Raw genomic sequence first — 15,486 nt, forward strand, 5'->3', positions numbered from 1 at the left:
TTCTTCTTCTTTTTGTTAAATAAAAGTCATTTTTAATGGAAAGAAAGTCAAAATCTTAACGGTGACAAAGTGTGGGAATAAAAAGAACAAAGTGAGATGGGTGGTAAGGGATAAAGGAAGGTACGTTGTAGCTATTCAGGGGAGATGCTATCATTGTCAGCATTGTAATTAAAAAAAACACACAGAGAGAAAGACCTGCCTTGGATTTGCCCGCAGAGAGAAGAAGAGAGACACTAGTCGACCTTTCTATACCGAGAAGAGAGATTGGTGAGTGGTGGAAAAATGGCAAGCATGCAGCTTATGAGAAGAGAAAGTGCTTTTGTTCATGAGGTTACGCAAGACAGTCCAAAAAGTCCAGAAGCAAGGCTGGGAATGAAAGTAGAGGATCTATGGGATGTTCAAGAACCACAGTTAACTCCAACTGAGAAACTTAACGCTTGCTTTGAGGGTATCCCTGTCTCTGCCTTCCCTCCCGCTCCTTCTTCTCAAGGTAAATAAATAACAGATACCCCACTTGTGTTAAAGCTGTAACTTGTATGTTAAAAGTTATGAATTAGAGTGATCATGATCACTGTGGTTGTTTTGGTGTTGTTTATGATCAAGAGTGGAACTTTTTTGGATACCCTTTTTGTTTTTTATGGAGTTCTTTCTTTCTATAGGAAAAATATTTACTTTTTATTTGGTTTTGTAGTGATCGAGATAAAATCAGACACCAGTCTAGCAGAGGCTGTTCGTATACTTGCAGACCACAAGATTCTTAGTGCTCCTGTGGTGGATGTTGATGCTCCTGAGGATGCTAGTTGGATTGACAGATATATTGGGGTTGTTGAGTTTGCTGGGATTATAGTGTGGATTTTACATCAGGTTAGGTAGCTGGCAAGCTAGCTAGCCAATTTTGTTTTTCTATTTTGATTAATGAAAGTGATTCCAGCATCCCTTTTACGTTTTCTTTCTATTATTTTTGATGAATATGTTCTGTTTATTTTGTATTAGAAATTGGAAAAGAAAAATAATGAAGGCAGGCTCGTTTATTTGATCTTCAACAGTTTGTAATGGTTGACAATACAATACAATCAATCCTTAACAAGCAGATTTAGAGAGGTATAAGGATATATTGTATCTGATTTAGACAGAATGGGATAGGCATTTTTTTTTTCTTTATTTATTGATGTTGCTTGTGATCCTGTTTGTTCGTTGATTTTCACAATTTATTGATGCTGCCTGTGATCCTGTCAATGCTTGTATATAAGGTGATAGCAACTGAAATTTTCATTTCTTCTTAAAAAAGTTATTTTAGTCTGTCGAACTATGAGAATGAGATCTATGGTGTTCTTTGTCTATTATTCTTGTGCTCTGGAGATCTTTTCAGAATGGTAATTGAAAATGGGATATATTTTTTTTTCCAGTCGGAACCTCCATCACCCAGAAGTCCAACCTCGGAATCAGCTCTTGAAGCGGCTGTTAATAGAGTGACCAATGCTGCTAGTCTCGGGACCTTAGGTCCTGAAGATGCTGCAGCAACTTCTGGAAATTTTTTTGAAGCTCTGACTTCTTCCGAATTCTACAAGAACACAAAGGTTATGATTCATTCTTTGATGTTAACATAACGCTTGTTAATCCTGATATTGTATTGAATCATCCTTGCTAACTTGAGATCATACAGGTTCGAGACATTGCAGGGTCATTCCGTTGGGCACCGTTTCTCGCTTTACAGAAATCAAACTCCTTTCTGACCATGCTTCTGTTGCTTTCGAGCTACAAGATGAAGAGCATTCCAGTAGTTGATCTGGGTGAGGCGAAGATTGACAACATCATCACCCAGTCTTCTGTTATTCACATGTTAGCGGAATGTTCTGGGCTTCAATGGTTTGAAAGTTGGGGAACAAGGAAACTTTCTGAAATTGGTCTTCCCTTGATGGCCCCTGATCGTATAGTCAAGGTGCTTCACCTTTTCCTGTAAAGTATTCTTTAATTGGGTTCAGGGTGACTTGCATTCATGCTTATTTCTAATGCTTTGATCAGTTTATTGTGTTTAGCAAAGCATGGAATGAATCATTGTGATGTCTAAGTGTATTTATGTTGGCTACGGGCCAATAAATCTTTGCACGCAAATAAATTGAGATTTTAATGGCAATTTTGAAAACTTGTCCCCAGCTGAGAGCAGGTTTTTCTTGCCAGCAAGACTCCATTTTCTCTTGGTGTTTTTTTTTTGTTCTTTCAAGCAGACATGATAGGTTGTTTTGAAGGTTTACAGGCTAATGATACTCACTGAATAGTTACCTGTTTGTGTTTAGGTGTACGAGGAAGAACCAGTGCTCCAGGCATTTAAGCTGATGAGGAAAAAAAAAATTGGCGGAATACCTATTGTTGATAGTAGCGGTAGAAAGGTAGTAGGCAACATAAGTATAAGAGATGTCCATTTCCTTTTAACTGCACCAGAGATCTACCACGATTATAGGTTTGTGGCTCCATTTACCCCCTAGTACCGTGTTTTATTTGGTAGTTCATTTTTATAAAAATGTCCTGCGATTTGTAGTTGATAATTGGAGCTCTCAGGGAGCCTAAAATATGCCTGGTCATATTGGCTCTCAAATTTATAAGGATTTTGTTGATGATGATAATAAGCTGGTATTTAGAGTCGAGTTGGAAGCTGACGGAATTGCAAACTTTGATGATGATCAATTCTTAACAGTACATGCTTGCAGAATTAATCTGATTGAGCTAAGACAATTTATTTGTTTTTCCTTTTAGACATGTCATATATTGATGAATCCATGAATATCTCAGGGTCATGGGCTCCAAGGGGTAAAAATCAGTTAAAAATTCTTGTAAAACTGAAGCTTGTAAGATCTTAGTTTAGCATCAAGCTTTCTTTTCCATCTCAGTACCACTCATTTAAAATACTTTTGACAGATCCATCACGGCAAAGAACTTCTCGACTGCAGTTAAAGGCTACTTGGAGACGCATCACGAAATCTCACCTTTTGCGCGTGGCATGGTGATATGCACAAAAAACTACTCCATTAAAGAATTGATCATGAAGCTTGATTCTGAGAAAATCCACCGGGTATATGTCGTGGATGATGCTGGGAATCTGGAAGGGGTGATCACACTGAGGGATATACTATCAAGGCTTGTACACGAGCCCCGTGGCTACTTTGGTGATTTCTTCGACGGAGTGCTGCCATTGCCTTCGAACAGTAGAGTTTAAAGAGGTATTATAATGATCTGGTCATTTCCTAATAACTGACGGTGTTTTCTAGTGTTTCTGCTAATCTCCTGATGATCATTAGACGTCTGGTAAATGTGGTGGTTCTAACATCGGTAAGCACCCTTGTAATGAGTTTTCCACCGCTCGGACATTGTTTCACTTTCTGTTTATCTTTGATGTACAACAGAACTCGATTTTGAACCCATTTGTGTTGGAATCAAATAAGCAGGGCTTATTCTGCTCGTCTCACTGAGCTGAATGCTGAGTTTTCCATTTAGTAAATTTGCATGTTTGTACAGTTACTCTCCAAGTGTGTTTTCTGTTTTGTGCCCCTGTGCTTTTCTTTTCTTCTACATTCTGGGTGAGGTTTTTTATGCTTCGCGATAAAGCAGCAAGCATCTGATATGTTTTGATTTATTTTCTTGAGAATTGGATTTTCTTTCTTTGAACAACTCCACCGTGCTTCGTTTGGTGGCCTAGGAGAACACTCAGAATGACACGAGGGGAAAAATAAGTAACAGGGAGGCCCTATCAAAGAACTTAGAGCAGGTTCCAAAGATTTCCGAGGCTGGACACCTTCTGATTCCAACAATATCTTTTTAATTCTTTTGAGGGTCAAGAGTCAAGACCATTCCAAAAATATTTCTAGCTCAGCTGGATTAGCGGACTGTGGATTCTGAGAGCAAAAATCATGCTGAGCTGCTGACAGTGGACTGTTGATTTCTGGTATTGCATGTTGCTGTATTTTTGTGTTTTATGTTGATCTCAAGGATAACGTCTCCTTCAGTGGCATCAAGAAAATCAAGAAAAACCTTTTGCATCGAATACAAGAATACACACGCATTCAGAATACTGATTCTTACAATTCTTTTTCGCTGTTCTCTCGAATATTCTCTACTGCCGATACTTGGTTCTGGACAACTAAGCAATTCCACACCAAAACTGGATGATTCTCTTTGGAGGCTCGTGAGAACCGTCTTTACACTACATTCCACCGCGAACCCACAAGTTAATCAAGCAAGAAAGAGCAAGCTTTTCGAATGTCTTACACGTGGGTAGAGTCATTTTCTCCTTGAGCAAAGAATCAAATCAAACTTTTTCCTAAATGTCCTCTCTTATGGTATCTATAACATTATTTTCAGTTTAACCTATTTTAATGAAAAGACAGACAGGTTCCCTCATCGATGCAAGGCCGATCCTTCTTGGTGGCTGCAAACGGGAGCAACAAAAATCCACGGGCATTCCAATGTTTTACCACAGAGAGGTTCATATGCCTCCACTTAATGTGGGAGGTAGCTTTTCACATCTAGGCAAACGAGTGATGGAACTTGTCTGACCAAGGCTGTATCAAGAAAAAACAAGAGGCAACAATTTTGGAAGGGCAATAAAAGCACATGATGATCTGGCCCTCTGAATCGTATTCCTTGGTTTTAAGCAAAAGACACAGCATGTTTACTTGTCACATGTATTCGTAAGCATGCTGGGTATCTGCTAATTAGCTCAGGGACCTCGTGCCCCCACCAGGTCGAGCTCAGATAAGTGACAAAAAGCCAGCCATGAACCACCTGCCTGAAACCATTATTGAATGGGGCCTTTTCTTTCCAGAAACTTGCAGCTGCGGACAGATCATAATATTGATTCGGAAGTTTCACCTCTGGACATTAAAAAGAGAGCACAGGCACTCGCTGGAGCGGACCACCGTGTACTGAAATCTCTCTTAGAAAGTGTGACCGCTAACCTTCCCTCCTTTCCCTCATTTCGTTTTGTTGCAAACATAACAACAGTGAAGATCTCTTCCCACTAGTATAAGACCATCTCAAACCCCATGCTCAACACGTCTAAAGGGATGCAGAATAAAAAGCAAGCATGATCAGGATGCATCGAACTAAAAAGCTTTGGGTTTTCGGTCGCCTAGGCATCGAATGATTTCTCCAACCTAACCGATTGGCTGTCTATTTTCATCAGGAGTATGTTTCTAGGGATTCCCAATAGAGAATGCAAGGCATCTTCCACAAGATGGTGCGAATCAAGAGTCTTATCACCCATAACTAAACGACTTGACAGCCTTTTCTCAAATCATGTTTTATAAGACAAAGTACTGCCCTATATGATCGCTTTACTCGTGTCTGCATGGATTTGATACACTATAAATACAAATTGTCACTGGTATCAAGTTACATGAACCCTAGCATTCCTCCCTCGTTAGAATCATAGACCTTTAAGTGATAAGAAACTTATGAATGAATCCTAAGAAACTCTGAAATATATAGTATTCCACTTTGTTAGGCACTTCTACATCTTCCAATATAAAAACTTGTTCAAAATTGCCAACTTGATAGAATCCCTTATGGAGCTTTTCAGGTTTTCAAACACTGTCAAGGTTCTACCTCAGGACCTCCATAACCAAAGTTTAAAAGTAGTGAGAAAAGCTTTAATCACACTTTCATTTAACACTTCTTCATCTTCTAGTGCAAAATGTAGTTAAAAATTGTCAGCTTATATGATCCCTCATCCCATCATGATATACATTCCAATCATTTGCAATCCATTATTTTGCAAATACAATACAATAGAATGCTCTATCTCTAGAGTTTCCAAGTGATATTGACGTCAAAAACAGAAAGATAACATTTCATAGCTTCGATCCCATTACTCTCCTCGCACACATTACTTAGTCAATCACTGAAAATTGCATTGCCAAATATTACATGCCAATTGGAAAAGGTATACTTAGTGGTGATTTGGTGACAGTAGAAATACATGAACAATAAAGAATTCACAAATAAAAAACCTATGGTCTATAATACATGTACAAAGTTTTATATAAAAGGGAGAACTGTTCGACTCAGAAGCCTGTGTTTAAAACATTACACTAAGAAAATACAAAAAGAAAAAAGAAAGCATATGATCCAGATACAGCAAATAGGTAAGCTCTCTTTTTTCTAATTCTTGACAAGAACTTCTTACCTGTTAAAAGAGTCATGAATCCTATGAACTCTTTCTTCTAAGATGGTGAAGAACAAGGGGGGTCCCTTCAAACAAATCAATTAAATAATTCTCCAAATCATCGGGTGTGTACTTTATGTATTTCCCAGCATGTCTTCCACCCTCTAGCTGATTACCAAACCTCCCCATAAATGAGCGATAAGCTGGTAATACCTTTTGAGATATGGATATTCGAAGCTCTTCACGAAGCTGAGGATCTAGGACCTTCCAACCAGTCTGAATCCTATATATTTCCTCAAAGCACGCATTGAAATTCTTGAACCTTTCCTTCAAAGCCACTTTGGAGGCATTATTAGAACTCCCACCAATCCCTTCATCCTTCAAGCATAACAAAGCCTTCGTCCAAGCAGCCCTCAGATACGCTGTGGCATATTGGCGTATTTGGCCACGGTGTTTGCGGACCCATTGATCTCCCAAAATCTTAATAAGTTCTGAATCCTTAACTTTTTGCACCATGTACAGAATATTATTCATAAGAAATATATACTGCATAGCACCATCCTCATACAGTGTTGATTTCTCCTCGAGATTAGACTCCAAAGTCGATAACAAGGCCAACAATCTCCTTGCTATAGGAATCAAGCTCTCTAACTGAAATCTCTCACCATCATCATTTTGCAATCCATTTAACTCATCATCATCATCGTTCTCCAAAAGTGAATTCAGCGTATCACTATAATCCACAAGCAGTTTCACATAATTCATCACATACCGTGTAAGTGGATGAATCACTCCACCTAACATAGGCTTCCTAGAAGTCTCACTTTTCACAGCATTCTCAAACTCCACAAAAGTTCCTTTAGCCGCCATTCCCAACCCAGCCAACACTCCTTTCGCCTCACTGTACACAAACTCATCCGTAACCATAGCTTCCAAATCTGGGAAAACACCAGACAATGCATCATACATATCCAAAATCCTAAACAGCTTCTCCGGTGACCTCCTTCCAATAGCCACTGCCTCTGCAAAATTCAACAACTGCATCAAACACCCTTTTGCAGTCTCATTAAAGCAAACCTCCCTGGCCGAATCCGACCCACTAAAAATCACATCACAAAGCCTTTTCTCTCCTCTCAAAAGGACCTTAACACCAATCTTAACAGCCCGAACCCACTTCTTCATCTTCTCATCCAAAGGCTTCCACTCTATCTTCTGCACTTCCTCAATACTCAACTTCTCAACACCCAAAATAACCAAACACTCGTCCAAAGCATCCCTTCTCACACTACTATAAACCTGTACACACTCTTTCCCATACCCTGATCGCATCATTCTATCAGCAATCCCTTTCAAATCCATAACCGCCTCGCTATTAATCAAATCAACACACAAATCATCTCCTAAACTCGCTCCTCTCTCGTGAAAACACACACTCCCAGTCTCCACTTCTCCAAAATTCTCAAACTCCTCGTAAATTTCCCCTTCATTCGCTGCAAATGAAAACGAAACCCTCCTAATAGATCCATACAAACTCTCCGCGTCAAGCGGAACAGTATTCCTTATCAGAATATGCCCAAACTCCTCTTCCAATCTCGACATAGCCACTTGAACCAGAGTCTCCGCCCGGTCCACAACCTCCGAATCAGGCCCGACCGATAATTTATCTAACAAATCAAGAATCTCATCAATAGCTGCTAAATAATATCTAGATTCCCCCGCCGAGTCGTCCCAGGAAGAAGCTCCGGCGTTGGAGGAGATGCCGGAGTCTGACCGGAGAATGATCTTCTCGGCGGCGTCAAGAATGGAGGACTGAGAATCCGAATCGGTTTTGATGAAGTCGGATATGTTCGATAAACGGTTATCAAAACTCGAAAGGATTAATAACATGTCTTCGCGTACATTTTTTGTAGTGTTTAAGCTGTTCACGATCTGCTGCGCTGTTGCCATGACACGGTCGTCTGCTCCACCGCCTCCTCCCCCTCCCCCTCCGCTGGTTAGACTGCTTGTCGTGGTGGTTGTGGCCATTTGATTTTTGGGATTTTAGGGATTTTGTGGAAAGGTGAGGTGAACTGTTTTTTTTTTTTAAGTGAGCGTAGTAATCGGGTGTGTCTGAATTTCTATTTTCCTTTCTTTATTTTGAGAGAGTTTTATGGTTTTGTAGTTGTAGACAAGAGAGAACAGAAGTACTTGTGTCGAGAGAAGGGAAGACTTGTCGTACTTGTTGATTTGGTAAACTACATGCTAGCCCCTACATATTTCATAATATTTCATGTCAGACACTATAGTCTTAAATTTCTTTTATACCCCAAATCCGTACACTAACAGCATCAGTCTACAACCCAATTTGCATTGTACTAAAGCTCAAAAAGGTCAAATGATGAGCTTTCTTAGTTACCCAATTCCTATTATCCTGTTTTGTCGTGAAAAAATATGAGTGCTGCACGATTGGTTTTTATAAGGACCGAAGTGAAACATTATTTTAAATTTAGGTACTAAATAAATAGTTTACTCTAGTTGCTCTGCTTGTTTGGATGGTGTCCAGTCAGGCGTGTGCTGCTGCTTGTTTTTGAGTTTTTCAAGTTTTCTTCTCCTCTTCATTGCAATGTTATTCGCGCATGCTGACTGCGGAAGAGGAGGATACGAGGAGTCGAGAAATTCAAGTTTGGCGGACGTAGCGGTGTCCAATATTTGTGTGCAAGAGAAGACAGATGGGTGAAATGAGACTTTTTGAAGGCGAAATTATTTGTTTTTAATTATTTTTTCTCATATCTAAATTGTTTTAATATGTTAATATTAAAACTAAAATTTTAAAATATATATATATTAAATATATTTCTAAAAAAAAAAATTTTAAAAAAATAATTACTATAATGTTTAAACGGTATGTTAAACTTAAAAGAAGCTGTTTTTTTTAAAAAGAAAAAGAAAAAGAAAAAAAAGAACAAATTCATGGTACTCGATTGTTCTGTAGTTGATTTCTACATAGAAATTGAATATGAATAATATGCAAACTCATGGTACTCGATTGTTCTGTAGTTAAACTAGGCTTTGGGATCGTGATTTCCTGCGGATTGGATAAAAACATATAACTGTATTAAAGAATATAAACAGTATTATTTTTATCAATATGCAATAAAATATTTGAAATCAAGATTAAAAACTCTGTTGGTATATCAGAATAAATTAATTAATCACCATATATATATATATATATATATATATTTGTCATTTTAGCCCTAACTCTAGTTTAAATGTGAAAACAAAAAAATACTAGAAGATTATGGAAAAAAAATTGAGAGAGTTAAATGTAAAAATAAATATAAATTGTATCAACCTAGGTTAACACGTTAAATTTACAGCTTGGATAATAAACACAATTATAATAAATTAATTCGATTGAATAATTAATCTTTCATTTTCTTATCTCATTCTCTTCTCAATTAGACCTTTATTAAGTCTTGATTGACCACAAATCTAATTAAATCTACAAGCAAATAAAAGAACTATGAAAGAATTTAAATTAAAACTTTTAAAAAATATCATCCTATAAATCCCATATAGCTTTTAATAATAAAATAAAATTTAGAACTTGTGTCAAAATATGATCCCAGTTAGGTATAATTTTTTTAAGTTGGGTGATAAAAAATGATGAAATTAATTTTTTTTTTAAGTTCAATAAAAAAATCAATGATAATAAAGGGCTAAATAACATTTTTTTTTAAAAAATAAATCAATGGGAACATGAATTAAAAAAAAGAAGCCCTACATGTTGTATCACGCCCATCAAATCAACAATTCATGCCAAGGGCTCAACAAGATCTAATAAATTTACATTGCACATAAATAAAAGAATAAAAAGAATTGAGGGAAAAAACCATAAAAAAAGCTTAGGTGTGGAGACCTAACACCCCCAACAAGTCTAGACATGTGAAAAAAGAAGCCCTGATGCTTGAGCTTAACCTTATATATTTTTATTTTTTTTAAGGGAAGAATGACAAGTTATTTGTTTGTTTTATTAAAAAAAAAAGCAACACATCACTTATATGCTGGAATTCAACCACACAAGTGACAAAAAAATCAGGTTATAGGTATTTATGCCCAAAAATCCTTATAATACCTATAAATTAATCTATCAACCTAAAAAAACTTAAAAAAAACCCCAAAACATAAAATCAAACTGGGTAACATTTTTCTTCCCCACCTTGATCTAATATTTTAGGTAATATCGAGGTTTGAAACAACCATCAATCAAATTTTTTCGTTAAATGGAACTAATTCACACCAACATGAATCAATTTGGTGGCTGAAATATGCGAAAATGATGAATTTTTTTATGTCAAAATCCAGCGAAAAGTTTACTTTCCTTTAAATACCAGGGACTTAGAAACAATAAAGATAAAGTTATGTACCAAAAATAAATTTAGAAAAACATAAAGGAACAAAAAAGGGTCTGATTTTATAAATTAAAAAAGTGTATTTTTCATTTCAACTTTAAACACCCCCATCTATTTTCAATGCCTTTTCTAAATTGATCTTTGTCTCAACCTTGTTCCCTAGCCAATAAAATAGATGCAATTAGGTGTTAATTATACAACCAAGGAATACAATCAGAAAAAAAATGATTAAGGAACCAAAATAAATAAAAAAATCAAAACATTATTACTCTAGTTCACAATACCTTGTGAGTATTTTAACAATATTTGACGCTTTTCAAAACACTCTTGTGATTTAATATATTTAGTTATTATATTTATAAAAAATATTTAAAAGTATGATTGTAGTTGTTTTTTAAAATATTTTTTATATCAAAATATATCGAAATAATATATTTTTTATTTTAAAAAATTATTTTTAAGATTAATGTATCAAAACAATTCAAAAATATATAAAAAATTATTTTTTAATAAAAAAATTTTTTTTTTTTTTAAAAACATGAATTGACTTGCATTTTCCTAACAGATTCATGTTCATGGGTTTTCCTTTTAGCCACAAAAATCCTCATCAACCCTCTAATCTTAACATGAAAAAAAAAAAATGTTTACAACAGGATACAAGAAGTAAACTTTAATCTTGATACACAAAATTATCTTATTATAAAAAAACTCTCAAAAAGGACATTATTCAAATTGCACATAGTCTACAACAGAGAAATTCTTAACAGGTTCATGGCTACATTAATTGCTTTCAAACATTAAATCAATCATCTTTTTTTTTTTTTTTAGTTTAACGTGGATGTTCGGGTCAGCTTGCGTGCACCTCGACTAATCCCACGGACCTTGAAGTTAACGACCATGTAAGCCTCCAGTAGCTATTATATGAGCAACTTAGGGCTCGAACCTGAAACCACAGAGGGAGCAAACCTCTTAGTCCCAAGCTTTTACCACTGGGCCACCACCTAGATGGTTACCATCTTACTTCGCTGAGAAGTTGTACAGATCACTGTTATGTGACTACAAGTTCACCAATAAAAATCTATATAAAAAAATAAAAAAATATTAATTTAAAATAAAAAAATTCAAATACTTTTTAAAGCACACAAGCAAGATATTCTTCTTTAATCTAATCTTATCATATCAATAATGTTTAAAACATCCAGCACTAGAAATAACTAACTCAAATCTCATAATTGTTAATTTTAAAATTTATATAATTAATTAAGATACATACAATATAAACTGATTTAAATATTTATATTAATTTTTTAAAAAAGCTGATAACCTGTTGTATTTCTAATAAAAAGACTCTAGTTATCAACATTAACGTCAACTTGTTTGCAAATTATTAATCAATCCATGCCGTGCGACATGCGCCACTGTCAACTTTCGATCCCAACAAAAGCTGACCATTTCCTAGGGGCCAAAAAATGTCTTCCTGCGGATCACCACAGATATATTGTTGTTTTGATTGAATCTAAGAGAAGGCTGCCTCCTTTGTCAAATCAAAATTCGCCACCTAATGTGTTTTGACGTGATGTGGTTTCACACTGCATCTACCGGTTGCTGAGCCCTCTTTCCGACGACTTTTCTGTTTTCTTTTGATTTCCAGCTCGATCGACGGTTTTGGGATTTATTTTATTTGCAAATGGATGGTTTGAAACCATGAACTTAGCTAGGGTTTGGTTCAAGATGTTGAGAAATTTAAGAACCTTCGATTGCTTAAGATTGTTAGCTAACCAGTCTGGTCAAAAAAGCAATTGTCAAACTCTTCTATTTTGTATTTGATTATTTTTTAAGATTAAGTTTAAGTGTTCAATCAAAATGTTGAACTCATTTAAATTTAATTCACATCATGACGAAGACCAGCCATAATCCCACGATTAAGAAACTTAATTTTAATTAAACCCTTTAGTGTAACGGCAGTATTTCCTGACTTTCATCTTTTCTCTCTGTCCCTTGTATTTTAAGAACTTGACTCTAATATATCATATTTATTAAATCTAAATCGGTTCACATATTAATTTGATAGCTAGACCAGTTTGAGTTTGTTAAAAAACTAGCTAATACAATAACTTAGTAAAACCCGATTGACCCATGACTCAAGTGAACCAGGATGAGACTTATTTTTTTTTTTTTATTAAACATGGTTTTTTTTTATATCTTTTTTTTTATATTTTTTTAGTTGGTTTTATAATATTTTCAATGGAATTTGAAGTTTTTTTATGTATATATTCTATATTTACAAGAAAAAAATTAAAAAAAAATTTTTTTAATGGGAGATATATTTTTTTTAAATAGTCTTATAAAATTTATTATTTTATAATATGTACAGTTTATATTCACATGAATAATTTTTTTTTTGTAATTTTTTCATATAAAATAAAACTTTAAATATATATTTTTAAAATTTTTTAGATGAATTATAAGATCCAGAATTGAATTCCGGATTAGATAACTATGCCGCCACGAGGATGGAAGAACGGCCACATAATTTGATGAAAAACACAGGCTTGCATCTCCATAAGCTATCATTACCTTCTCCCTTTGTCTTCAATTAGCAAGTGCGGTCTCAATTCCGAGCCATTCTTCTCCCACTTTCTGCGCAAAAATTACTTGATGATGGCTACAGAATAACTCCATTACGACCATCCGTTATCAAAATCACATAGACTTGCAGAATTAGGGTTCGTTGATTGATACGCGGAGACGAAGAATAAATCAAGTTTCTCAGTCCAGTCAAAGACGGGTTATAGAAAGACTCCAGATGCCTAAGTTCTGGAGAAATTCAATGTCACGACGGAATGGTAAGTTGCTGTCATTGCACATCAATTTGTAACTTCACCCCTGATTTGGGTGATTTGGGAAAATGGAATTCGATAGCTTCTTGTGCCTTGAGTGCAGGAATGCTGTAAATCTAGGCCAAGACTTGGTCCTAAGTTCTACAGATAATTCAATGACATGATGGGTTATAGAAAGACTCCAGAGTCCACACACGCAAGTCCTCATTTTCAATAACGTGACGGGTGGGTTTATGATAGATAAGCATGTTTTGAAAAATTTAATCTAAGTTTAAATTATTTTTTATCTAAGTTTAAATTTAAAAGGCTCAAAAACAGGGTAATTATCCCGTGATAGATAAGTGTGACTTAAATTTATACCCAACATGCTTTGACTTAGCAAAATATCAGGTACAAATAACATGAAAGTGACTTGCTTCTAGGCTCAACATCGGACGCTGTTAAGAGTGAAGCCCAAGCGGGTATAGGTTTAGTTGATTTTCATTCCTAGCATTCTTGAGTTAAGTTAGCACTGAAACTAAATGACAAGCTATTAGACTCAATATCTTTAAATTCAGTTCGTGTCGAGTAAATAGACATGAGTTTAACAAACTATAAGACCTAATATCATTGAAATCAGCAATGCAGTAAGTCTAAATGAACATGAATCTAGCAAGATGCTAGACCCACCGCCCAAGAGCTTGGTATCATGTCAAGCTCAAGTGGGTATGGATCTGGCGATCATTATAGGCTCCATGTTAGGTCATAATGTTTTATTTGTTTGTTTATTTTTATGATTTTTAACACAAAATGTTAATGTAAAAAATATTTATCTTTACATTTTTAGGTGTATAAAAATCTTCTAAGAACTTACTATATTCTTATCGCCATTAATATTATGTAAAAAATATTTGTTCCTTGTTTAATGTTGTGTAAAAAATATTTATTTTTTATTAATACTAAAAAAAAAAATAACTCTCTAACCCTTCCATTTCATCAAAGTGACAGCTTAGAGGATATAAATATCTCCTAAACTACCCAAATAAAAGGTTCACAATATTCTTTCTCTAATGCATATATATTTTCAGAGTATCTTTTTAAATATTATTATTTTTTTTTTATAAAAATACTTAAGCTTACGAAAGTTCTCAAATCTATTAAAATAAACCTTTGACATATATCAATCATCATCACGTATCATATACCAACCACCTTAATTAAATAAAATATATTATATTTTTAAAATAAAAAAAATAAGTTATTATCCAATATAAAAATCTTGTTTTTAAACTACAATATTTTTGGACATCATCGGTTTCATTGCACGTCGATTTGCAACTCCACCCTGGTTTGGACAAAAAGAACACGATAGCTGCTTGTGTCACGAGTGCAGGAGTGCTACAAGTCTAGGCCAAGACTCGGTCCATGAATACAATGGATCAATTTGCATATCCATCGACTTCAATAATATTGCACTTTTAAATGCTTGGTCATGCTCTATCGACCACGAACTCAATGAAAATGAAGTTAACTTCAAGGAGATTCTAAACCCTTGGCCTGTGACAGATACACATTAAAATAACGCCTGGCAAACCTTCGGCCTCGCTCTTCAGACATTCTGGACTGAAGATGGTAAGGGCTCCACCCTGCTTTTACCATGTGATGTAAAATAAAAACATAACAAAAGAATCTCACACCAAGTAATGATGAATAACGTGACATCAAGAATCTGAAACTGGTAATATCAACTGCTCTTTTTTGTTGCATCATGTGTTATGTATGAGAAACAATAAAAGTCTTGCTTCCACAGAAATGGAAATCGCAAGGAAACTTTCTCAACAAAAAGGTTTCCGGTTTCTCTCATTCGTAAAAGATTCTGGCAAAAAGACACATTGCTGCAGCCAGCAAGCACTACTTAGAGCCCATTTGATATTATAGTACCAGTTACTTTTCAAAATGTTTTCCATTTATAAATGCATCAAGATAATATATATATCAAAGTACATCAAAACAATATGATAACACTAAAAATAATTAATTTGAAGCAAATAAAAAAAATTCAATTTTTTTCAAAAATAATGGATAACATTAATTTTTCAAAAATATTTTTGAAACA

At 35.0% G+C, this 15,486-nt stretch overlaps 2 protein-coding genes across 5 annotated transcripts; one reads left to right on the forward strand and one right to left on the reverse strand.

Annotated features, from left to right (window-relative positions):
• Positions 1 to 160: 160 nt before the first annotated feature.
• Positions 161 to 5,317, forward strand: LOC118044704 (SNF1-related protein kinase regulatory subunit gamma-1). 4 transcript variants are annotated; one of them, XR_012171369.1, is made up of 8 exons: positions 161 to 490; positions 692 to 864; positions 1,407 to 1,577; positions 1,664 to 1,939; positions 2,295 to 2,458; positions 2,914 to 3,215; positions 3,639 to 4,262; positions 4,354 to 5,317. XR_012171369.1 is itself a non-coding variant. In XM_035053136.2 (7 exons), exons 1-6 carry the CDS (start codon positions 283 to 285, stop codon positions 3,209 to 3,211), a joined length of 1,290 nt encoding a protein of 429 aa, XP_034909027.1. In that variant the 5' UTR covers positions 161 to 282; the 3' UTR covers positions 3,212 to 3,215; positions 3,639 to 4,358. The 4 variants fall into 4 exon arrangements, 3 of the variants coding, with proteins under 3 accessions (XP_034909027.1, XP_034909028.1, XP_073268998.1); XM_035053136.2 differs by having other exon boundaries at positions 3,639 to 4,358; XM_035053137.2 differs by having other exon boundaries at positions 3,692 to 4,358.
• A 669-nt stretch (positions 5,318 to 5,986) lies between these two features.
• Positions 5,987 to 8,351, reverse strand: LOC118044703 (exocyst complex component EXO70B1). The gene has a single exon (XM_035053135.2). It carries the CDS (start codon positions 8,180 to 8,182, stop codon positions 6,200 to 6,202), a length of 1,983 nt encoding a protein of 660 aa, XP_034909026.1. The 5' UTR covers positions 8,183 to 8,351; the 3' UTR covers positions 5,987 to 6,199.
• Between the last annotated feature and the right edge of the window lie 7,135 nt (positions 8,352 to 15,486).

This window comes from Populus alba, chromosome 12 (genome assembly GCF_005239225.2).
Source record: "Populus alba chromosome 12, ASM523922v2, whole genome shotgun sequence".
Lineage (NCBI taxonomy): Eukaryota > Viridiplantae > Streptophyta > Magnoliopsida > Malpighiales > Salicaceae > Populus > Populus alba.

Bases quoted from the DNA above. Each gene is read 5' to 3' on its own strand.
- LOC118044704 (XM_035053136.2), top strand. From the start codon at position 283: ATGGCAAGCATGCAGCTTATGAGAAGAGAAAGTGCTTTTGTTCATGAG. The intron at 865-1,406 runs GTTAGGTAGCTG...TTTTTTTTCCAG, and splicing joins TAGTGTGGATTTTACATCAG to TCGGAACCTCCATCACCCAG. The intron at 2,459-2,913 runs GTTTGTGGCTCC...TACTTTTGACAG, and splicing joins GAGATCTACCACGATTATAG to ATCCATCACGGCAAAGAACT.
- LOC118044703 (XM_035053135.2), bottom strand. From the start codon at position 8,182: ATGGCCACAACCACCACGACAAGCAGTCTAACCAGCGGAGGGGGAGGG.